This window comes from Pristis pectinata, chromosome 28 (genome assembly GCF_009764475.1).
Source record: "Pristis pectinata isolate sPriPec2 chromosome 28, sPriPec2.1.pri, whole genome shotgun sequence".
Lineage (NCBI taxonomy): Eukaryota > Metazoa > Chordata > Chondrichthyes > Rhinopristiformes > Pristidae > Pristis > Pristis pectinata.
In genome coordinates, this window is record NC_067432.1 from 9,902,631 (window position 1) to 9,927,145 (window position 24,515).

The window sequence follows — 24,515 nt, forward strand, 5'->3', positions numbered from 1 at the left end:
GCCTCCACCACCTCCCCTGGCAGCTCGTTCCAACATTCACCATCCTCTGTCTGGGAAAATGTGCCCCTCAGATCTGCTTAAATTTCTCCTTTCTTACCTTAAACCTGTAGCCTCTAGTTCTGGGCTCTCCTGTCCTAGGAGAAAGACTCTGACTATCTATCCTATTTGTGCCCCTCATAACTTTATAAACCCTCTATAAAGTTACCCCTGAGCCTCCTACATTACAGTGAGAGTAAACCCAGCCTATCCTCTCACTTCTTATAATGACAGCTCTCCATTCCAGGCAACGTCCTGGTGAGTCTCTTCTGGATTCTCTCTATTACTACTGCACCCTTCTTACAGTGTGGTGTCCAGTACTGTGCACAATACCAAGTGTAGTCTAACCAATTCAGCAATGCTCTGCCCATTAAGGTTTTATAAGGAAGCTCCTTTTACAGCTATCTCTGTAATTTAGATATTACCTTTTCTTTGTTTTTCTCACTGTCTTTAAAAATGGTGAAGTTTACTCCATCAGAACTATAAGCAATTTTGAAGACTTTGATGTATTCTGGTGCCCCCACAGCCAAGGCACCCTGGGTAATGACCCCAGTGATTCGCATCTTTCTCAGCAAATTGACCTGGAAACAAAAAACAGAACATTTTGTGAGAATGAAGAAACAGCTTCATTCAAAACAATTAAATTGCAAAAGCATAATAATTTCAGCTTGTTTGTAGGATTTTGCGATTTGACCTTTTATGTTAGAATTTCCACCTATCCCAGTTTTATGAGGTGCCCAAGTGGGAGATTAACCCACCCACTGACTCGTGTAAAAGTGGAAACTTCTTTTACAATTCAGACTAGAAAAGCAGAGCAAAGGTAAGGAGATGTGTGGACAATTGCTGATGCTTCAGTGGTCACTTTACATATCAATAGAGAAAGAGCCACAATAGAATTCTGGATATGTCCAAAAGCACATCTTCCTCTCTTTCCTATGACAAACAAACTGAAAGAAAAGCCTGATTGCTCAGTGCACTAAACATCCATACTGAACGACATAGACCAGGAAAATCCCATGTTCAAACCCAATGAAGCTAATCTTAGTTGGGCAGTGGTGGGATATGGTTCTTGGCCTTATTGCATCTAATCTCTGGAGCAGGTTAAGACCTGTGTGGTTTTGTTCAGCAACTTACGCTGAGTTAAAGTTTCCACAGTTAATAACTACATTTTGTAACTTGCTCATATGGCATTTCTTGATTTATAAGTGAGACTTGGCAGACTGAGAGGTGAGCATGTCATTATTGACTCCACAACTGCCCACACAACCAATGAGTATGAGGGGGAGATGTGGACACACAGGCTTTATATGCACTTAATCCTTTGAAAAATGCAGTGGGTAGGAAAATTGGAACTGCATTCATAAATGCCTAATCTTAACAAGCTGTAGAACAGCAATGTCAGACTTTAGTTAATGCTCTGCAGCTTAACCATAACTTTAACTGATTGACTTCAAGGTGGATCAAGTATCATGTGACATTTTAAATGACTGTGAAATTCATTCCATCCTAACAATGTGCAGTTACAACTCTTTAGCGAAACATTTTAAGGGAATTTACAAGGAGGACTGGAATCCAACCAGGTGTTGGCATGGGCCGATGACTGTGATAAATTGTGAGGCAGTACAAGTACTATTAATGTAGAACAGGCGAGTACTGCTTCAGATAAAATCTGGGACGCATGGAATTCTTCAGGACGTGTTTTAGTGAACACTGACAACAACTCACACGTGTGCTTACATCAAATGTACAATGATGTGACTGCATCACACACAGATCTACTGATAAATATACTACGACAACCAAATGCAAAGTCAAATAAGGATCATTGAAGGTTTTAAAAGATCTAACAATGCAAAGGAGATTGGGGAAAGGGCGTCAGAATTCAGGATGCCTTAAGTCTCTAGAAGACAGGTGAATAGGGATAAGCGGAGAGTAGATCAGAGACATGAGAGAAGATTCAAACTGGGATGCAAGCTGGGAGAGGAATACAGTTCTCCTAGAACCAATGTACCAGATGATGGGCTGACAAATCACAGTATGATTACAACTGCCTGCTGTAGACAGGATAAGAAATTGGGCTCATAAAATATCGTCATGAGAAGCTATGCATTTGAGTTAAGCAATGAGATACTTTCTAATTCCCTTCCCCAGGTTAAAAATATTTAAATGATGCTGAATGCAGGAAGGGATTCCCATCCACCCAATCTGCACCACCATCACTCTCCGTGCTTCTGGTTGTGATACACCAAGAGAAGAGATTCTGGGCTTAAATTGAAGTCAATAAGATCGAATTTCATAAGAGGTTCTGAAAGGAATTGACAGGATTGCAGCTGAGAGGGAGGTTTCCTAGTTGGAGAGTGTGGAACCATGGAAAAGGAGCATGAGGATAAAGGGTTGTTAATTTAGGACTGGGATAATTTCTCCAGTCAAATTATTGCTAATTTTTGGAATTTTCCACTACAGATTCCGTGCATGTTGGTAATTTGTTTATTATTGTCACATGTACCGAGATACAATGAAAAGCTTTTGTTTGCATGCATCCAGACAGGTACATTGAGGTAATAGAAAAGGAAAAAAAAACAGAATGCAGAATATAGTGTTACAGTTACAGAGAAAGTGCAGATCTGGAGATTTGCAGATGATATTGGCTAAAGCTGTATCTATGTTGACTCCGTTTGCTAAGACAGAACAACTTTGTTAAACCCTAAAACATTCAATGAAATCAGTAAGAGCATATAAATGCGCTGATTTGTATGAAAATTGTAATGTTAGTATCCCACCCTTTGAAAGGGATTTGCAGAGTTTTAAAAACTGAGAAGGCTGGTCAGATCTCTGCTTATACCTCAAAATCCTGTAGAAATTGAATGCATGCATCCAGACAGATACATTGAGGTAATACAAAAGGAAAAAAAAAACAGAATGCAGAATATAGTGTTACAGTTACAGAGAAAGTGCAGTGCAGGTAGGCAAATAAAGCGCAAGGGGGCTACAGCAAGGTAAACAGCAAAATTAAGAGTTCATCCTTATTCTATAAGAGGACCATTCAAGAGGTCCTTTCAACTTTTTAGTCACTGAGCATGTCAAAACTGAGATTAATAGGTTTTTGGACACAAAAGGCACCAAGGGATATGTAAAGAAAATGTTCTTAAAGCCAATATAAAGATACAAGTTCTGGAAATCTGAAATCTAAAGAATGTCAGAAATATTCAGCAAGTCATGCAGCATCTGTGGAGAGAGAGAATCAGAGCTGATGCTTCAAGTTGGTACCTTTCATCAGAATGTTGCTTCCTGACCTGTTGAGTATTTCTCAGCTATTAGTTTAGTTAAAATAGGTACACTGTAGAATTAAAACTCACACTATGCCAAACTTCCAGCTTTGCAGAAAAGCAATCTGGTTTCACCTCTCACCACCCAATTCAGCCAACAATAGATATTTAACTCTTTCCTAACAGATGTTGCCTGACCTGTTGAGTGCATTTTCCATTTTTCATTGTAAGGTTAGGTGTAGACTCATCCGAATCCCCAGTACCAGCATGCACCTGTTGGGATGAAGGGCTCAGTTCTATCCTGTCATGCTATGCATTACAGTGAAACACTGAGATCTCATCAGAAATTTATGCTGTTTGGTTGTGACTTCCCATGACCAATGTCTGGTGAGATGGTTCAATATTTTACTGGCTTTGGATTCCTGTCAGTAAACAGATTCTCAGTACCTGAAACCAGGGGTTAAGGTCAAAGGTCGCCATACTCCAAGCATTGACAATTCCTTTGTTGTTGAGTCGTGCTAGCTCTGGGCGCCAGCGTTTCAGGCCCAAGAATCCCAGATGCGCAGAGGATGCGGTGATCTGATAGTCTTCAATTGCTCCTCCCTCCATCCCCAGTGCAGATACACACGCTGAAAGGAGAAAGTTAAAGGCAAATAATCAAGAGTCAAAACCACTAACAAACATTGGTGAAGTGGCAAAGGTTATATTCAGGTTCAGATTAGTTTGTTGTCATATACACTAGAGTGCAATGAAATTCCTAGCTCACAGAGTAAACCGTATACATGGTAATAATACATGGTAAAATGCATGGTACTATACATGGTAAAAATCAAGTGATACTGGTTATATGACACCCAAGTTGCATTTGGAAAACATAAATATAGTTGGAGAAAGGAAAGGGGGAAGGTTCTGGGGAGAAAAGTAAATTAAGAGGCAGTGCATTGAGTCTAAATTTCAATGCAAGAGCAGACCCCTACAATGTTCACGGCCTCTTTGCCTCAGGATCACATTGGGCTAGAGAGGCACCTTGATGTCCCCTTTAATCTGAAAAAGAGCTGACTGTTAACCTGAATTAGCATACTGAAAGAAAAGACAAACCCAAGGCTAACACTGAGTTTGCACTAAGGGGCAAGCACAATGATTGTGAGCTTTACAGTCTGGTTCCTCCACATTCCAGTCACTTGCAAAGTTAACAAATCATTGTCTCTGTAAACCCACACCTCAATAGCAGGGTAGATTCCTTCGATCAAACTCCTGAACCATTCAGTTCCAGGAGGATAAGGTGCAAGGAGAACTGCAACCACTTCCATTTACATCCCAGTTATATTTAAAATGCTCCTTAAAACTTTTACCCTTTGACCCTTCGACCAATCTTTGTTAACAGCCCCAACTATCCCTTCTGTGAATCCCCATTTCTGTTGGTTGATGCTCAGGTAAAGGAGGATGGGATGTTCTGTTCCGTGGGGGGTGGGTAACAGGGGAAAAGCTGGGGGTAGGGGCAAGGGGACTGCAGTCCTGTAAGGTAATTCAAAGCCGTGGCGAATAGCAGGAGGGATCTGGTAACAAGAGTAACCTGCATTTATACAGCACCTTACACGCGCAAAATATCCGATGCTAGTTCACAGGAGCATTAACAAACAGAAATTAAAGGGGATTCTCAGAAGGTGATGTTCGGGCTCTTGCTAAAGCCTATCCATAGAGAAAAGGTTTGAAGGAGCATTTTAATGAGGAGAGAGAGGGAGAGGGCAGAGTCTTTCTATGACTCCTTAAAGACTGGCTTGTATTGCCATCAGGTCTTTATGGTGGGGTAGGGGTGGAGACTTGACAGTGAGAAGTGGGGCTTTCTGGGTGCCTGGAATGCGCTGCCTGGGGTGGTGGTGGAGGCAAATACGATCAAGGTGTTCAAGAGGCTCTTGGATAGGCACATGAATGAAGGGATATGAATGTTGTGTAGGCAGAAGGGATTAGTTTAGTTGGGCATCTGAGTACTAATTTAATTAGTTCATACAACATCATGAGCTGAAGGGCCTGTTCCTGTCCTGTACTGTTCTATGTTCATTCAGAAAGTCTGGGAATCAGGGGATTTTGGCATTGGATATTCCACAGAGTGAGGGTAGGACTGTGAAGATATCTATAATTGAGAATGAGAATTTTAAAAACTAAAACCTGCCTTTACCTGGAGCCAGTGTGGGTTAGTGAGCTGATGGGTGAACAGGGCATTACCCATTTAGTCACTGGCAGCAGAGTTCTGGATGACTTCAAGTTAACAAGGGGTAAAGCAAGGGAGGCCCCCCCTTGGAATCGTCAAATGTAGGGGTAACAAAGGCACGATGAGTGTTTCAGCAGTGGGTGGGTTTGAACTACACCCTCATTTCATGGAAGAATGTTTAAAATGGCAGAAACTATAGACCCTGCAAGGCAAAAGCCAAATGCATCACTACAGATAGCCCAATAAGCTGCTCAGTAGCAGGAGTCTAATTGGAGCGCTTGAGCCTGGTGCCAACTGACTCTTGGAGCTGGAATCATTCAATAATGAACAACCGCAGGAAACCGAGATGATTCCACTCCACCTCCTCAAAGCACCTCATCCTAACTCAGGACCATTGAAATAGTAAAACAAAATCACAAAGATATTTAGTTCAACAAAATACTGTTTTTGTGCTCAATGCCACTCTTGAATGGACATCTTGTACAAAAAAGATGAACTCTTGTCCTCAATCTACCTCATCATGGCCCTTAGCACCTTATTGTCTACCTACACTGCACTTTCTCTGTAACTGTAACTGTAATACTATATTCTGGATTCTGTTAGTGCTTTTTCCTTTGTACTACCACAATGTACTTACATTTTGAAATATTCTGTATGGATGGCATGCAAAACAAAGTTTTTCACTGCATCTTGATACACGTGACAATAATAAACTAATTACCAAATAAGGTGAGAAGCATCAGAATGGAGAACCAAACCAGTGTTGGGATGAATTATTTCCAAGGACAGTTCAAATCAGGCACAGAGTAATGGTTCCTCTACTCTATCCCAGCAAGGTGCCCCATCATAGAGAATATGGCAATTCATATATGGGACAGTAAGATAGGTGTGCTGAATGAGCTCTTTAACCTGTGCTTAATTTTTTAACAAGAGCACCCTGAGCTCAACTATTTCCATTTTTCGCACAAGTACAATTAACAACTTCTGTCAAATGTCCAGTGGATTTTGGACTAATCCCCAGTCCCATGCCATAGCTAGTAGAGGGGCAGGTGATCACTCCTACCATCCAGTATGGATTTGAGCCCAGATCCCAGAGATGAAGAGGAAAATATCCAACCTACAGCCCTACCCTGCACTCCTCATGTAAAGGTTATGAACTGATGAGTAACAGAACACTCACTGTGCTGGCAGGCTCTTCCTATGTATGGAGACGGACAATTGCATGAGTAATCTGCATCCAGATCCACACAGCTCCCTCCATTTTTGCAAGGCTGGGAAGCACAGTCATTGATATCTGAAAAAAAACACGTCGAACAGTTATAGTATTTACTGTATTAAAACACCATAGACGGTAACCTTGCACCATCCCTGCCCCTTTGCTGCACTTGTAACCAAGCCTTCACACACTCAATAATTTGGACCCCTCCGGTCACTAAAACCATCTCTATTTTTCCCTACAAAGGGTTAAACCCATGATATATTGGTTTACCAAAAGAAATTTCTGGAGAAATTCAGCGGTCAGGCAGCATCAATGTAGGGAAATGGACAGTCGACATTTCGGGTCGAAACCCTTCATCTGGCCAGTTATAAGTCATGTGGTCATCAGGTTTATATATGAAGTAAGCAAGTTTCTTGCTGTTAATAAACACTTTTGTTCAAAGGCTCTGCATTCTGTAGCTGTGACTGTCAGTAGAATTTACCAAAACTCAATCAACATCCAGACTCCACCTTAGGATACGTAAAAAGTCTCTTTTAAAACCACGTTTCCGCCAAGCTTTGGGTATTGGCTTTTCCGTCACATTTCAGATTCTGTCTTTTTTTTGATTTTTCTTCAGCAAATGCACTTCTACAATAAAGGCCCTGAACTATACAAGTTGCTTTTTGCTATCTTTGTTGAGGTTGATGGAACTGGGAGTTAAAAATCGTTATACCCAATTTGTATTTCAGAAGCCCAAACTAATGAAAGAGAATAGGGGTTCAAATCCCATTATGACCATTTTAAAGTATTATGTAAGTGTGACTAATTTGGAAATAAAACTATGGTATTATAGCGGTTGCTACCGCGGAATAAAACAAGAGTCTACTCGGAGGATTGCCAAACAGAACTGGTTTATTTTCCTGCCTTGCGCAAGCCCTTTAAGGGAGAATCTTCCCGCCCAAAACAACCGGCAATGACGTAAGTCCTACGTCATCAGGACTTTCCCGCGCGCGGGTTCTCCCCGTCGCTCGGAAAGACGAGGCCCGCCGCCATCTTGGGCCTCGTCGCTCCGACGCCGCGTGACCCGACTGCCGAGCCGGTTCGCCCGACTAGACGGTGAGTCGCCACAGTATCAGTAAAAGTGATCACAAAGCTGTTGGGTTGTGATTAAAGACCCAACTGGTTCACTGAAGTCCTTTAGAGAAGTTAATTTGGCATCCTCATCCTGCCTGGTCAGTTTGTGATTCAAGTCCCACTGCAACTTGACAAATGCTCTCTGGCCTAGAGACATAGAGTTGTATAAAAATCTTGAGAAATTATCCATGAACAATAATCTCCAGCTTTTCCAGCAATGGCCAATATGGAAAGTAATATCAATATAATACTTTCATACAAAAGTCAACTTGTATTAATGACCAACCAATCAGAATGTTACATTGTAATATATCTTTCTTATTTTACTTTTTGTATATTTAGACAGAAAAATTGAAACAAAGAGCAGAAGCTTCCCAGCAAAGATTCTCCAAGCTCTTCAAAAGACAGAGGAGAAGATATCAAAATAAAAGGGAGGGGTGGGGAGACGTAGAGCTGCTGCCTCACAGTTCCTGTGACCCAAATTCATTTCTGACCATGAATGCTGTCTGTGTGAGTGCTCTCCAGGTGCTACAGTTTCCTTCCATAACGGCACGGCAGTGTAGCGGAATCAGCGCCATCAACCCGGGTTCTATTCCAGCCGCTGTCTGTAAGGAGTTTGTACGTTCTCCCCGTATCTGCGTGGGTTTCCTCTGGGTGCTTCGGTTTCCTCCCACATTCCAAAGACATACGGGTTAGGAAGTTGTGGGCGTGCTATGTTGGTGCCAGAAGCGTGGCGACACTTGCGGGCTGCCCCCAGAACACTCTATGCAAAAGATGCATTTCACTGTGTGTTTCGATGTACATGTGACTAATAAAGAGATCTTATCTTATATTAAGATGTGCAGGTTGGTAGGTTGATTGGTCATCCTAAATTGTCTTTAAAGTGTAGGTGAATGGTAGAATCTGGGGGGGTAGCTGTTGGATATGTAGGATAAATAATATGGGATTAGTGTAAGGTTTAGTGTAAATGGGTGCTCGATGGCTGATGTAGCCTCAGTGGGCTAAAGGGAAGGTTTGTGTGCTGTACGACTCCATGATTAAAATTGGAGAAGGTGGAAATGCTATTTATCTCCCCACAAATGATAACTTGTGACCTTGGACACCCAGGCAGCTTAGGCCCATGCTATTCAATGTTACCTGCCACAATCCCAAAAACAGCCTTGCTTTGTGGGTCACCCTCAGGATTGAAGCCTCACTGACTGCCAGGCAATAGACTTCCCCAGTGGCATCTCACAGACGTCACTCTGACCCATTACCAAGTAAAACACAATGGCTTTTCCCAGAGGGTGACCGAGAGCAGTCTACAAGCTAATTTATCACACTTCAGTTCAGACAGTTTCATCCCATGTAATCCATGTTTCTACCAATTTTGAAGATTTCTCCAATGATTTACCATAAATGCCTCCTAATATTAAGATTTTGTCACTTCTGCCATGACCTATTCCAGTTACCAAACACGTGTCTGAAAAAGCACTTCTTGATCAGCCCTGATGTCAACCGTTCAGTAGTTTATTAGCATGCTCCATTTGTCGAGGACATACGGTTTAGCTTGGAATACTTCTCTGGATTTAAGTTTTTCAAGTCTGATAACCCTTACAATCCTTTATCTTTTCCCTACTTTCACTGCTGAAGTGCATTTCCTCAGGACACAGTCATTGGAATCAGAGGTTCAGTCTCGTATCCCTTGCCAGCAGCTTTCTGACCTGATATAACAAGTATTTTTCATGGGGCTTGGAATGATTCTGTTTCTGACCAGCATTCCCTTGCCACTTTTACCAAGAAACTAAGCAGCCAAAGAGAAACAATATCAATTCACAACTCAGTAACATCTGACAGCCAGGTGGGGCTTTAATCAAGGGAGTAGAGATGGCTGGTCTTAATAGACATCAGTGGGAGAGCCATGTGAGTACACCAGTCTCCAGTAAAGAGCTTTTAAACTCAGTCTCGGGGTTGGGCTCTAAATTAAATCAGTAAACGATTGTTCAATTCTCCAAAAATGTTAATGTGCCTTTCAAGTGCTGAAATATTTTCAGGGTTCATTAAACTTTGGAATCTTGCAGAAGCCTGTTCTTTCTTGACATTAATTCTTTCTCAGATCATTAGCTGTCAATCTCTTGTTAAATTACTTAATGTGCAAATGTCCCGCTATGAGAAGCCCAGGGAATGTTCAGTCATTAGCATCAAGCACTCTCTTTGTAACACAGGCCTGTTTAAACTAGATTGCATTGGAGCAGTGCCTGTGTTGTACCTTGTAAAAAAATAAGAAACCATTTCCATTGTAATTTGTGGATTAAATCAATGCCCCTGTCTTTCATGAGATATAACAGCTCACTTCAGGTCCAATTACACAGGTCTTACTGATGAGTGAGAAAACTCCTGGAATGCAAGATCATCTGTTGTGAGGTTCCACTAATCTAGTTCAGTTCCTTTATTGAGGTGAGAGAATGAACAGTTTAAAACTGTGACTGTCTATGCAATGGCCTCATTAGATGGTGGGTTTGCAAATGTCTGTCGTGTATGGGGGAGAGAGAGAGGGGGGAGAGACACACCAACAAACAGAGATCACAGATTGGGAAATTACCTTGCCTTTGGACGCGGGTGTTAAGTGCGTAAACTGAAAAATCTCAATAGCGGCAAAGCTAATAATCCTGAGGGTTTATGTGATGTGGAGACCAATTGCAAACTTATTTAAACTAATAGATCAGTGGTTGTTTTAAAGAAAACTACACACCTTTTTAACATTGGGTGATTTTCAACAACTGAGGAGTCGTTTTCGACTACCCAGCATCCCACCAATCTCCATACATTCCCAACCCCCCTAAATTTGTCAAGATCGTCAGTGATTTATAGAAGTCACAAAAGCCCCAGGGACTTTAGAGTGACCTCAAGGTGTAAAAGTCTCATAACCTTGCGTGGTCACTTATCAGTGATTCTTGCACTGGATTCCTGAGGCACTGGCAGATCCATAGATACTTTGAAGGTGAAGGTCAATAAAACATAACTATCAAGGGCCTAAGGGGAACTTGTCAGTGACTGACATGTTGCTGTGAGATGCACTCAATGGTTCACAGTCTAGTTAGAGGCCAGAGATGGGCTCGCATGCTGTAGGTCAGTGTGAGCCAAAACTGGCCAGGTGTGGACACAGTGAGGTATCTGCGTAACAGCAGCAAGTGCTGATATAGCTTCCAGAGAAAGATATAATAAGATATCTTTATTAGTCACACGTACATCGAAACACACAGTGAAATGCATCTTTTGCATAGAGTGCGCTGTTGGCAGCCTGCAAGTGTCGCCACGCTTCCGGCGCCAACATTGCATGCCCACAACTTCCTAACCCGTACGTCTTTGGAATGTGGGAGGAAACCGGAGCACCCGGAGGAAACCCACGCAAACATGGGGAGCATGTACAAACTCCTTACAGACAGTGGCCGGAACTGAACGCTTTATAGTGCCAGCGACCTGGGTTAAGCTAACCGCTACACTACTGTGCCTGCCACAGCAAAACACAGGTTTTGGGAGGGTTCCAGTTTTGTTTCTGAGCAGTGTTAAGCTGTAATCATTTTGCACATCACTGAAAAAGACCAACATTTTAATTCAATGAAATTGTCAGCAACTACGGCTGATTGAGACCAGGTGTTTTTCCCTGTGTGGGGAGTAGGCAAAGGGGAGGAAGTTCCATCACTTTTATTCTTATCCTGTTTGATTGATGTTTGGTTGAGTTTTAACTGAACTTGAGAGAAAAAGTGTATGGGACACGAGCCTTCATTTGCCAGGGCGTAGAAGAGCAGGGAGGTTATGATACAGTTTTATAAAACATTGGTTGAGCCACAGTTGGAGGACTGTGTGTAGCTCTGGTCACACTTCAGAAAGAATGTGATTGCACTGGAGAGGGTGCAGAAGAGATTCAACAGGATGTTGTCTGGGATGCAGCATTTCAGTGATGAGATGCTCCTTGGAGTGGAGGAGACTGGGGCAGGAGACTGACTGAGCTTTCCAAAATTATGTGGGGCACAGACAGGGTAGATAGTAGGAAACTCTTCCCCATAACAGGGGTGTCCCCATAACAGGGGTGTCAAAGACCAGAGGACAGGCTTAGCATGAGAAGGAAGAGATTTAGGAGGGGATCAGAGGAAGATTTTTTTTTGCACCCAGAGGACAGTTGGAATCTGGAACACACTGCCTGGGTGGGCCCTGGAAGCAGGTACTCTCACAACGTTTAAGAAGTATGTGCCGATGCATTTGAATTGCCAAGGCATACAGGGACCAAATGGTGGAAAATAGGATTGGTGCAGATGGGCAATTGATGGTCCGCATAGACATGGTGGGCCAAAGGGCCTGTTTCTGTACTGTATGGCTATATAAAAGAGATTTGCATTTGAAATGATACAGGTGTATTAAAACATTTTAAATGCAGTACTTTCATATTTTGAGTAGTTTATAACTTAGATATGGGTTCTTGATTACTAAACTATTTGAAGAGTGTTTATCAACCAAATTTGAGTACCATTATTGCATGCGTCCCCAGATGAGACATTGATCTCTGCAGAAGAGTAGCGAACGCAGCTCAGTACATCACAAGCACATCCCTCCCCACCATCGGTAGTATCTACACGAGGCGCTACCACAAGGCGGCAACATCTATCAACAAAAATCCCCACCACCCAGGCCATGCCATCTTCTCGCAGCTGCCATCGGGCAGGAGGTACAGAAGCCTGAAGTCCCACACCACCAGGTTCAAGGACAGCTACTTCCCTTCAACCATTCAGTTCTTGAACCAACCTGCACAACCCTAATCACTGTCTTAGTATGGCCACACTATGACCACTTTGCACTACAATAGACTTGGGTTTTTTTTTGTTCTAATTGTGTTCTTTCTTGTATAATTTAATGTTTTTCTTATGAATGTTGTGTATTTGATGCTATGTACCTGTGATGCTGCTACAAGTAAGTTTTTTCTTGCACCTGTGCATACATCTACTTGTGCAAATGATAATAAATTCAACTTTGACTTTGATCCCTGGCCAAACTATATCCTGATAAGAGGCTCTTAGGCAACAAACTCATTACCAGCAGTAGAGCAGATTTCTGGTCAGCTGTCAGTGTCAAGAATCGACTGACTGCTGGCATGAAAAGAGACTCTTTCTGCACATGCCCACTTGTTAAGGTGGCCAAGTATCTCGCCGGCCATAACTGCTCCAGAGTCATGTACGAGGACCCAATATTGCAGCTGCGTTTGCGTCTGCTCACCTACATGTGGCCTGTAGCTTGAGGTGGTCTCCAGAGCAACCCGTTGCAGAAGTTGCCATGTATGGATTGAGATAGGGGTGTGAGAGCCCAAGGAAACAGTTAAGATGCCTAGTCTGCATCAAGCAGACTACTTGACAATCGGTTGTCCATGAAACCTGGTGCTCCTTGGAACTTGCCTCGATGTTGAGAATGAAAAATGTTACCATCCTTTGTAGGGCAGGCTAAGAATTCTGACTGCCCGCAGAGAGGTAAATGCCATCTAGTTCTTGTCATCAAATGCTGAAAAGACCATCTCTCACTTGTCACAATGTGCACTGTGAACAGGCTATTTCAGGTATCTTTTACTCAGTTATCCACCACTTAACACAATAAATACCCTACAGGCACCTATTAACTCCCTGCAGATAACTTCTGATTAGCTATAGAGATTGCATTCCTCCCTCAGGCCAAGGAGGGTGGAGTCAGCGAGAGCCTGTTCCATGGTTGAAGGAAGAGCCATTGTTCCGACTGTTGTTTGAAAAGAGCAAAGGGTCAACTCATCAAAGAATTATCAGACCTGAAGGGCAATAAAGGCATTCTGCTCATTGCAGAACGGCAGGATTCAGTACAAGTTATTTTGTTAAAGTTTCTTTGATCTGCAGGTGAAGCTCTGAGAGTGTCCCCTGTTTTGTTATGTTTACCCAGCTCATTGTCCAAAGGCAGGTTTGCTGCACTTTGCGGCATGTGTGGTCCTATTCACTGCACTCCTCCCATCTCTCTCTTCCTGGATTACTAACAAATAAGTACTTTGGAAATGCTGTGATAATGCTGCAGTGAGGCATTTTTGGCAAGTCCGAGGTCCATCTTCACCATGCGTTGCATCAGGAAGGCTAACAGTATCGTCAAGGCTGCCTGCCACCCTGGCCATTCCCTTTTCTCTCTTCTACCTTCTAGGAGAAGATACAGGAGCTTGAAAACCCAGACAACCAGACACAAGAACAGCTTCTTCCCCACAGCTATCAGACTTCTGAACCAATCACCTCTTTCACATCCCCTTCCTGGTGGTGCTGCCACGTTCTTGAAACCTTAATTCTACCTCTTCTATTATTGTCACTTGAGCATTTCTTTTGCACTACCTCAGTTTGCACCATTCCATTGTTTTGTGCTGGGTTTATTCACTGTTATCTTTATTAGTCAAATGTACATCGAAACACACAGTGAAATGTATTTTTTGCGTAGCGTGTTCTGGGGGCAGCCCACAAGTGTCGCCACGCTTCTGGTGCCGACAAAGCATGCCTACAGCTCCTAACCCGTACATCTTTGGAATGTGGGAGGAAACCGGAGCACCCAGAGGAAACCCACGCAGACGCGGGGAGAATGTACAAACCCCTTACTTATTATTACCATGTCTACTGTTTACTCTGTGAGCTTCACACGAGCAAGGAATTTCATTGGACCGTGGTGCATATGACAATAAACTAATCTGAATCTAAAAGGTGCTACCTAAATGCAACTTCAAGCATTTGTGTAACCCCCCTCCAGCACAACCACCCTCTGTCTCAGTGCTCTTCACTCCTCTAACTCCAACCTCTTGGACAACCACAATTTCAAGTAACACCATGACTTCAGCGTCCCTCTCCCTCCCTCTGAGAGCCTGATTAAACCTCCAACATATGACCAAGCTTCAAATTATGCACTCTAATACTTCCAGCTTTGGTTACATCCATTCCCCTTTTATCTTGGCAAGGAGCCTTGGGGTAGATTTCTACGTCAAAGAGAAAAAAATCCAAAGTGGCTTTCTTCCACTGACACAATGAGCTTTAGGAGTTTTGCATGTGAACAGTGTTTAGGCTCATGTATTTGTATGCAGATATGCACATGTTCATATGTCACCATGGCAACGCCAGCAGCAGTCCTTTGATTTTGAATGTTGGTTCAATGAACAATCCAGAGACAACTCAGTATTTGATTCCACAGCTATGAAAATTATCCAATGTTTGAGATTCCTTTTGGTTGTGTGGATTCAAGGCCAAGGTATTTTTTATTCCCTGCTTTTTGGAGGTTTTGGCACCATTGGGATCAATTGGTGGCCAGTTCATTCTGTGTTTTTCTCGAGGTGTACCTTCAGTGAGTTCTAATCACGCACTATTTGACTGCCACAGGATCTCTGGCTGAGCGTATAAATTTGTTTGGGGCAGTGAAACCTAGTTACATCACTTGAAGAGCCTGGAAAGGCACCATCAACCACGTCTCTGGAAAACACTCCATGTTAAGTGGAAAGACCACTGTAGTTACATCAGTGTAAAGCATTGAGGAAACCATCCTCAAACATTAACTCCATTGAATTGAACACAATGTGTACCATTGTCTATGTACACACCTCAGGCACTTGTGAGTACAGTAATGTGTGTGTGTATTTCTACATCTGTCTGCCTACACCTATGTGTAGCCTACTGTCACCCTTGCAACCAGACCCAAGAGTTGGGTGCACAACCTGGCAGTTGACTCCCCATTATAAGCACATGCCTGCAGCAACAGCATACCCCAAGCCCTATTTCAGCAACATTCCACAATCCCAGCTATATCCGGCCAGCAACTGACACTTCCAGCAGCACGCAAACCACAAGGAATGCCGTCTAGAACAGTTCCCATATTCTCCTGACAATATTCCATGGACTTTCTGAATAAAATTGCTTTTATAAGGTGTTTTCATTCCTCTGCACAACTGTAAGTCACCCACAGTTTGAGAACATTGGATGCCGGTACTATACAGCATCTTGGCTCAGTCTGTAGCAATCAGACTTCAATGGCACAAACACCACTGCAGGAATTAAGCACCAAATCAGTTCGTGGCAGTACTGGGAGTGTGCTATTTGTCGGACATACCTTCCTTTGGCGAGGTCCCTTCACCCTTTCTAGTGGCTCAGAAAGTCTTAGCTGGCGGGGCGATATGTTAACTATTGAATGCTGATTCTGTGCTATTTTGCATCTATCTCCTGCTACACAGCTCCCCCACCTTCCCTCTCTGTGCAAGTAAGCGATTTTGCAGTGCATTCCTAAATTTGTTATTCACAAAAGAAGCATGATTACATTCAATTTACAATGAAATGCATTCAATAAAGATGTCAGGCAAAATACTGATTATGAATAACATTTAGCAGGCAGCAAGCAGAAGGCAAAGTATGGTACTGCATCTTCATAGTCAGCCCTATGCTAAGACATTAATGCTCCCTCCAATGAACAGGTATTCAAATATCTTCCCAGGTTACTGCTCCCCTTTTGCAACCATGGTATATTGAGAGCACAGTAATCTTCTTAACTCCAGATTTCTGTGTTTAGTAAACTCATACCATTCTTCAGAAGCAAACTGCCCTTCAGGCGGTATACAGAAAGATGCAAGGAAAAGGAAAAGCCTGATGGCAGGAGATAGCACTGAAAAGAAAGGATGTAAAGAATGGAGAGTGCTGGAGAAACACTGCAGCTTTGTCATCAATTGCAAAATAAAAGGCTGGGTTACCTCATGAGTACAGAGCTTTCTTCAGAATCCAAACAGCTCCGCTCACAACCTTTATCATATAGTCATGGAGTCATACAGCATGGAAACAGGCCCTTAGACCCACCGAGTCCTGCAGACCATCAAGCCTCTGTTTAAATTTTTCCTACATGGCTCCCATTTTATTCTCCCCACGTTCCCATCAACTCCCCCCAGATTCTGCCATTCAGCTCCGGACAATCTAGAGCAGCCAATTAACTGACCAACCTGCACATCATTGGGCTGTAGGAGGAAACCGGAGCACCCAGGGAATCCTACGAGGGCAACGTGGAAATTCAACACAGACAGCACCGGTGGTCAGGATCGAACCTGGGTCGCTAGAGCAGCGAGACATCAGGCTACCATGCTGCCTGAATCACCTGTTCATGGACTTGCTGTGTATGATCAACGTTCTGGACTGGAAACTGATCAGCCATCGAGGACATCTTCAAGAGGCGGTGCCTCAAGAAGGTGGCATCCATCACTGAGGACCCTCGCCACCCGGGACATGCCCTCTTCACATTACTACCATCAGGGAGGAGGTACAGGAGCCTGAAAACGCACACTTAATGTTTCAGGAACAGCTTCCTCCCACTGCTATCAGATTTCTGAACAGTCCATGAACCCATGAACACTACCTCATTATTCCTCTTTTGCACTATTTATTTATTTTTGTAACTTATAGTAATCTTTATGTCTTTATGTTCTGCACTGCACTGCTGCCACAAAACAACAAATTTCACAACATATGTCAGTGATAATAAAACTGATTCTGATTCTGCATTGTTAAAAGCACACTGAAGGCTCAACATTGACACATCAACAGTTGTTTCCATTGTGGGCCCAAGCTTTAAAACCCAGTAGTGTCAGAGGCCTTGGGCTTCAGAATGGCCCTTGCACATCTCCCTTTGAGCAGAGGGACAGGCTGACAGATCAAGTGGTGGGAGGAGTGATCAAGTTAGGGGTGGGGGCAGCAGGCAGAGATAAGAGCTCTGTGTTGGTATGGGGGGCAGATATGGGACCCTTGGTTTGGGAGGTTTGGGGTGGACGGCAGGAGACTGACATCTAGGTCACGAGCTTGACACAGTTTGAAGGGGGTTATGGGACCCAAAGAGACCAGGTTTGCTACAGAAGTTACACATCTGGGTTGGCAGCAGGAACATTGCACAGGAAATGATATCACACCATGCGTGATTAAAATGGGAACTGGCAGTTGCATCAGGGTAAAACTTGAACAGAGAAACCTTGTTGAATTTCCAAAATGATGCATTATAAGCCAGAAATGGTTGTTATTTCATTCCACTGCATAAGAGATTCACAGACAGCTTGCATTGATAAAAAAAGTATCCAGATTTCTAGATCAGTCTCATGATTTCAGATTTTTACTACATGCTACGTTGCTAAACAAATATAGCAAGGCTTTCATCTGATTGTCAACTGACATCTGAAAGATGTACATATAAACTGAGGTCAAGAAAGCCTCCCGTCTGTCACTGTCTAGGATCCAGTCCAAATATTAAATCGAGACAAATATATGATGCAACTGCATTTTTGACTTTACCGGGGTTCTGTGTATAAAGACAGTCTATTACCCTTGCTGTACTGGGCAATGTCTGTGGAGAGAGAAAGGGTTAAGCTTTCAGACTGAAGGCCCTTTTCTCTCTTTGCCAGTTCTGGTGAAGGATCTTCAACCTAATAAACTGACTCTGTTTCTCTTTCCACAGATGCTGCCTGACCTGCTGATACCAGAATTTTCTGGTTTTGTTTCAAATTTCTGGCATTCTTGATTTTTGGATCTTTCAGTGTGCAGTTTTTTGATTTTCACTAACCATAGCCATTATCTGGTATTGGCTCTAATCATTCTAGGTTTGATAATACCAGGGGGAGAAACAGCATCTAATCTTAGCAGCTTGACGATAGGAGCTAGTCAGAATTCCCTTTCATGCGGAACTCTTCGGCCTCTTTGGTATTATGAGGGATAATACTGGGAAATAAAAAGCAATTTTTTTAATCAAACTCAAATACCTCACCTTAAAGTGACTGCAGGGAAGAAAATCGACTGTGTGTGTATATCAACCCCAAATACATTGCATTATTTTGCAGTATCTCCCTGTAACTAGAGGGCATAGGTTTAAGGTGAGAGGGGAGAGATCTAAAGGGGATCAGAGGGGCAGATTTTTCCACACAGAGGGTGGTGGGTGTATGTAGTGAGCTGCCAGAGGAGGTAGTAGAGGCAGGTACAATTACAACATAATCTGGACGCTACATGGATGGGAAAGCTTTAGAGGGATATGGGCCAAACGCAGGCAAATGGGACTAGTGTAGATCGGCATCTTGGTCAGCATGGACGAGTTGGGCTGAAGGGCCTGTTTCTGTGTTGTATAACTAGCTTCACCATAGTTAATTTTGAAAGTGCAATACTGAAATTAAGAAACCAAATAAGCTTTTGAAAAGGAGCATCAGAGACAAAAACAGCCAGACTCAGTGTGTTCTGGCTCAATTCCATCAGTATCTACGGCCAGACACGACAAGATCCAATGGCAGACTTCATTCTCTTTGGTGTTAAATGTGGTGCTGACTCTATCTAGGGCAAAGAGATATTACACCCTCCAAGTGTCAGCAGCAGGGTCTCCCAGAACATCTTTAGCAGCAGATGAACAGGGGTGCTCTCTTTCTACACCATGTCTATCAAGCATCCTTAGGTCAGGAACAGCACAGAGTAGGTGCAGAATTAAATTCCTTCTATTGTATTCCCTGGAGCACCAGTGGGTCTGCCACAGCAGGGATTGGGTACATAGTGATGTTCTCTCTCTGCACAACCCAACAACCTGACTCATTTTCAAACTCAGGAGTGTCCTCTGCTGCCCAAGGGTAATATTTTCCCATCTGCTACACCAACCTTCTTGTGGCTTCAGTAAGACTGCCAATCTAGTGCCAGAGGAAGGGGTATCATTGGGCTGGATTTCAAAATAAATCCCTAAACTTAAACAACAAATTATTTTTTCCTAATTTACCACAGATGCCAATTGGCCATGTACTCTATATTAAATATCGAGTGTGTGGGACCAGTTTAAATCTTCAAGGATTCAAAAGTAAGCTCTTGGACCCACAGAATAAGCATAACAAAGTAACAAAAAGGAGTGGGAGTAGGACATGCTTCCCCTGGAGCCTGCTCCCCTAATCAGTAAGAACATGGCCAGGCTGATCTTTATCTCAATTTTATCGTCCTGTAAGCTTCTCGTAACCCACGACACACCCATGTTCCAAAAGATGTATGGGTTAGGGAGTTGTGGGCATGCTATGTTGGCGCCCCCAGCGCATTCCTAGACTGTGTTGGTTGTTAACGCAAAAGGACACATTTCACTGTGTGTTTAGATGTACACGTGACTAATTAATAAATATTATTATTGTTATTTCTCTCAGCCTTCAATGGCCTCAATGGGGGCAAAATGTACAGAGAGCTCAAATTCAGCTTCACCTGCACTGGGATATGTGCAATCTGATGTGGAAATACCACAGCAGCTTTGTTTTTTGCACTAATGTCTTGTTTTTGCAGTCGCTTTTTTCTCTCTCTCTCTTCACTGTTTTGTATAATTTATATTCCATGTGTTGTCCGTATCTACATGCTTGTGATGCTGCTGCCAAGCAAGTTTTCCCACTGTACTTGTACCTCACCATAGTAGTGCACATGACAATAAACTTGACTTGACACATTGATGTGATGATGTTTTGCAGTAGATATTATGAACTCCACTTTTGCACTCTTGTCTCAGCCTAAAGATATCAAGTTCAAACCCTATTGCAGTGACCTGCACTTGCATCTAGATTAACACTTCAGTACACTCTAGAGGGAGCACTGCACTGCCTGGGGGGAGGCACAGTAATGTAGTGGTTCGTGTAACGCTATTACAGAGCCAGCAAACTGGGTTCAATTCTGGTCGCTGTCTGTAAGGAGTTTGTACGTTCTCCCCGTGTCTGCATGGGTTTCCTCCGGGTGCTCTGGTTTCCTCCCACATTCCAAAGACGTAAGGGTTAGGAAGTTGTGGGCATACTATGTTGGCGCTGGAAGCGTGGCGACACTTGCGGGCTGCCCCCAGAATATTCCACGCAAAAGATGCATTTCACTGTGTGTTTTGATGTACATGTGACTAATAAAGATATCTTATCATCTTTTGTTAAAGTTAGGCCAGATGTGGCTTACGCAAAATTGGGTAAGTGCCTCAAAGAACTGTAACTTGTAATCAACTGCTCTCTAGGTGTATATTAGGACAGAGCTGGTTTACCTGTACAGTAGTAGGCACAGAGCAGAAAATTGCTGCCTCTCTCTGAGTACTGCTTATAAAACAAAATACCTTGACTGAGTAGATGCAGGAATTACATTTTCCCTGGCTGGTGCAACTGCAACCAGCAGTCACACAGTCTCAAAACAAGGGGGTCTGCTATTCAAAACTGAGACGGGGAGAAATTCCTTCACATTGAGGATGGTGAATCTTTGGGATTCTCTACTCAAGCGGGCTCTGGCGGTTCAGCTGTTAAGTATACTCAAGACAAAGACTGATGGATATTTGGATATTAAGGGAGACAAGGTTTGTGCAGGAAAGTGGCCCCGAGGTAAAAGATGAGTGAGGATTTTATTGAATGGTGGGTCAGGTATGAGGGGCTGAGTGGCCTACTCCTGGGCCTGTTCCTTAAGCTCTTACATGTGAAGATCAGGTGAGTGAATGCCCAACCCGAAATTATTCTACAACAAACAGTGACCATGCATTAAGAATAAAAATGCTTTATTGGTTTTGCGACATCCCATATTTGTGGAAAATTCTACAAACGTGCAATATTTCTTTGTTCTTAAAAAAAAGACTCCTGCGTGAGATACCCACTGGGCAGGAATGCACAGACAGATCCATTGCAGTGGGGATTGTCAGCTATGGATTGGAGCTGCAGATAAGCAACTGGAAAAGGCCTCAGAACCAGACAAATTGAATTATCTGGAAATCAGAAAATGCAGGAGTCACTCAACAGGTCACAGTGCCAGCAGAGGGTCAGACAATTCATGTGCAAATCCATCAGGAAGACAGATCAAATCGGACACAGATAGCCTCATCATAATATTTAAGTACATAACCAGCTTCCTGGGAGTGGGCTGGTTACTCACCACACCATCCTTCCTCCATTTAAACTAACATGAGGTTGGTCTAAGCTTTTAACTATCTTAACACCCCACCTGATCCAAACCATCCTCCCCAAGGAGATTTGATGCAGATAGGAAGAACCCATTTCACTGGCAGAATGGGCAGTAAGCAGAGGGCCCTGTTCAAAGACGATAAGTAAAAACAGCAGAGCAGAGCGGAGGAGAAATTTTTTTCCTGACAAGTTAGGCTCGGTTATAGCAGATTAACATATTCGAGGTCACAGACAGCAGTAGATCCCTGGAACATGCTGCCAGGGGAAGTGGTGGAAACAAATACGAGAGTGGCGTTTGAGAGGGTTTGAGATAAACACATGGATATGCAGGGAATGGGGCGGGGGGGGTGCTCATATGGATCACAGGCAGGCAGAAGAGATTTAGGTTAATTTGGCATTGAATTCAACACAGACATTGTGTGCAAAGGGCCTGTTCCTATGCTGTACTGTTCTATCAGACACATTCCAAAGGGAAGTGGATAGAGACTTTGGAAGGAGGTGTGTGCGGGTTTGTGAGAGCAGGACAGGGGAGAGCCAGCAAAGGCACTATGGATCAATGGTCTTCTTCTGTCGTGTCTGAAACTGGGGGTGATAACAGAGTACTGCTGGGCATTATCAGTGCTGTGTGGAAACTGACCCCATGCTTGAGGGCACCGTTGCCAAGGCTGAATAATGATGCAGTGTTACTAATTTAACATGCAACAAATTGATCTATATCCAGCACAGTCAGTCTGACCATGAAACATCTGTAATGCAATTGAAAATTTTAGGAACCTTGGTGGGAGAATAAATTCCCCCTTTATGTCCTGCTGAAACGATTCAGCTGTTGGGTTCACCCGAAGCTTTTCTGGGAAGTGATCCAAGCCTCAAGTGATAACAATTTCTCCTCTGGCGATCTCCTCACTGGCTGGCCACCAATATCATGGGAGCCGTCAGCAGATGCATTGATTGCTCTAATCTAGTCCTAAAGTCAAAATTGTCTCTCACAGGCCTGAGTTTCAACGATGGTCTTCTGTAAGCAGAGATAATGCACTTCTCCAACACAATCCGTAATTAATTTAATCAGGGAACTTAAACTTTTTGAAGAGGGAATGCAAATAGTTTTCTTTAAAAACACACAATTCTTCCAACCGGATTATTGGAAGACTATATAGAGAATAACTGATAATTAAAGGGAAAGTGCCTCCACAGTATCCGAGTCACCACTTGTTCATATCAGAAAGGTCCAAAGCTAATTTTCCAATGCTAGCTCCCAAGCTCCAAGCCTCTGAATTAGCAGCAGAGCTCTGCAGAATTATACATGGCACCCAGTTACCAATAGGTTCACCGATCACTACAGGTCATGAGATCAGGGCCCAGATAGGGGAAAGTAATTCTTTGATCAGAAGCACAAAAAGATGGGTGAATACAGTTACTGAGTAACCTTTATGCCTTTACGTCCATTGTCTTCAGTGGATTGGGATGTGCAGTTAGACACAACAGAGCTCACACATGCTAATAACCAAAGGTGATCTCCTCCGTCACTAAAACCAACACCAAACTCCAAGGTGACGTTGCTGCTTTGTGGTTAATAGGTTGAAAATACAACTGTACAGCAGAGGAACAGGCCCTTCAGCCCACAATGTCTGTGCCGAGCATGATGCCAAATTAAACTAATCCCTTCTGCCTTCACATGATCCAGATCCCTCCATTCCCTGCACATCATGTGCCCATCTGAAAGCCCCTTGAATGCCACTGTCGTATCGTATCAAATTCATGGAGTCAGCACTCAATTCAATGTTCCTCTTTCAATGTGAGCACCAAATCCCTTTGTGATCCGTCACCAATAGGCAATAATTTCACCCATGTTTTAACAGCCTTGACACCCAAATATCCTCCACAGATAATAATCCCCAGGTAGATAACTCCACTTACTTGTTTGACAGTGAACACCCTGGAAACCAGTAGGGCACTTGCAGATGTACTCACTGAAGACATCTCCTCTACGCGATACTAATTCACATAGACCACCATTTTGACAGGGGTTAGGATAACAATGGCCTGAAACAAACAGAAATATTCATGGGTTAAAAGTTGCCATTCAAACTGGAACTAACTACTTATCCAATTTAATTGACAATTTTGTTGTAGTGACGTAATGGCTTTGTTAGAATCTTCTAGCCATTTTCCAATTGGCAAGTTTCTATGCTTCACAGGAAGCATATATTAGGTGATCTTCCAACACTGCCAAAACTATCCAGCCAGTCCTCCCAAGGGTCTACAATGGGGGCAGTGAACTCACCTAGGATCAAAATCCATAATTGCACTCTACCTCCATAAACAGATTGTTTAGCCCACAATAATCCCATTCCCACACCTCTTTCTTAGATCCTTTAAATTCTTGTGCCTTCTCTTTTGAAAGCTAGTTTCCATCACCTTGCTTGGTCACACATTCCATCCCTTAACAATCCTATGCTTAGAACGATTTTCTCAAAATCCCTCACTTTGTTCTTAACTTTTGTCTTACTTTTGGTGTTACTGACCATTCAGTGGAAATACATGTTCCCGATTTGCTTCATCTAAACCCTTCACTTGATCAAGAGTTCCTTCCCAATCTAGTTCCCAAGCTCAGGGCCTCCTTTCCAAAGCCCTCCATCTCCCTTTCTCTCGATCTTCAGGACTGCTATTGGAATCTATCTTTTTGGTCATCTGTCCTAATTTCTCCTTACATGATATCTTCCATGGGATCTTGGG

General features: G+C 43.1%; 1 protein-coding gene across 4 annotated transcripts in view; it reads right to left on the reverse strand.

Moving 5' to 3' along the window:
- LOC127584029 (EGF-like repeat and discoidin I-like domain-containing protein 3) overlaps positions 1-24,515 on the reverse strand; it is a 78,444-nt gene that overhangs the window by 18,525 nt on the left and 35,404 nt on the right. For all 4 annotated transcript variants that reach the window (XM_052040550.1, XM_052040549.1, XM_052040548.1 and 1 more), the window contains 4 exons: positions 23,697-23,822; positions 6,692-6,805; positions 3,750-3,931; positions 462-617 (listed from right to left, as the gene is read on the reverse strand). In XM_052040550.1, coding sequence (XP_051896510.1) covers positions 462-617; positions 3,750-3,931; positions 6,692-6,805; positions 23,697-23,822 — 578 coding nt within the window. The remainder of the gene's footprint in view (positions 1-461; positions 618-3,749; positions 3,932-6,691; positions 6,806-23,696; positions 23,823-24,515) is intronic.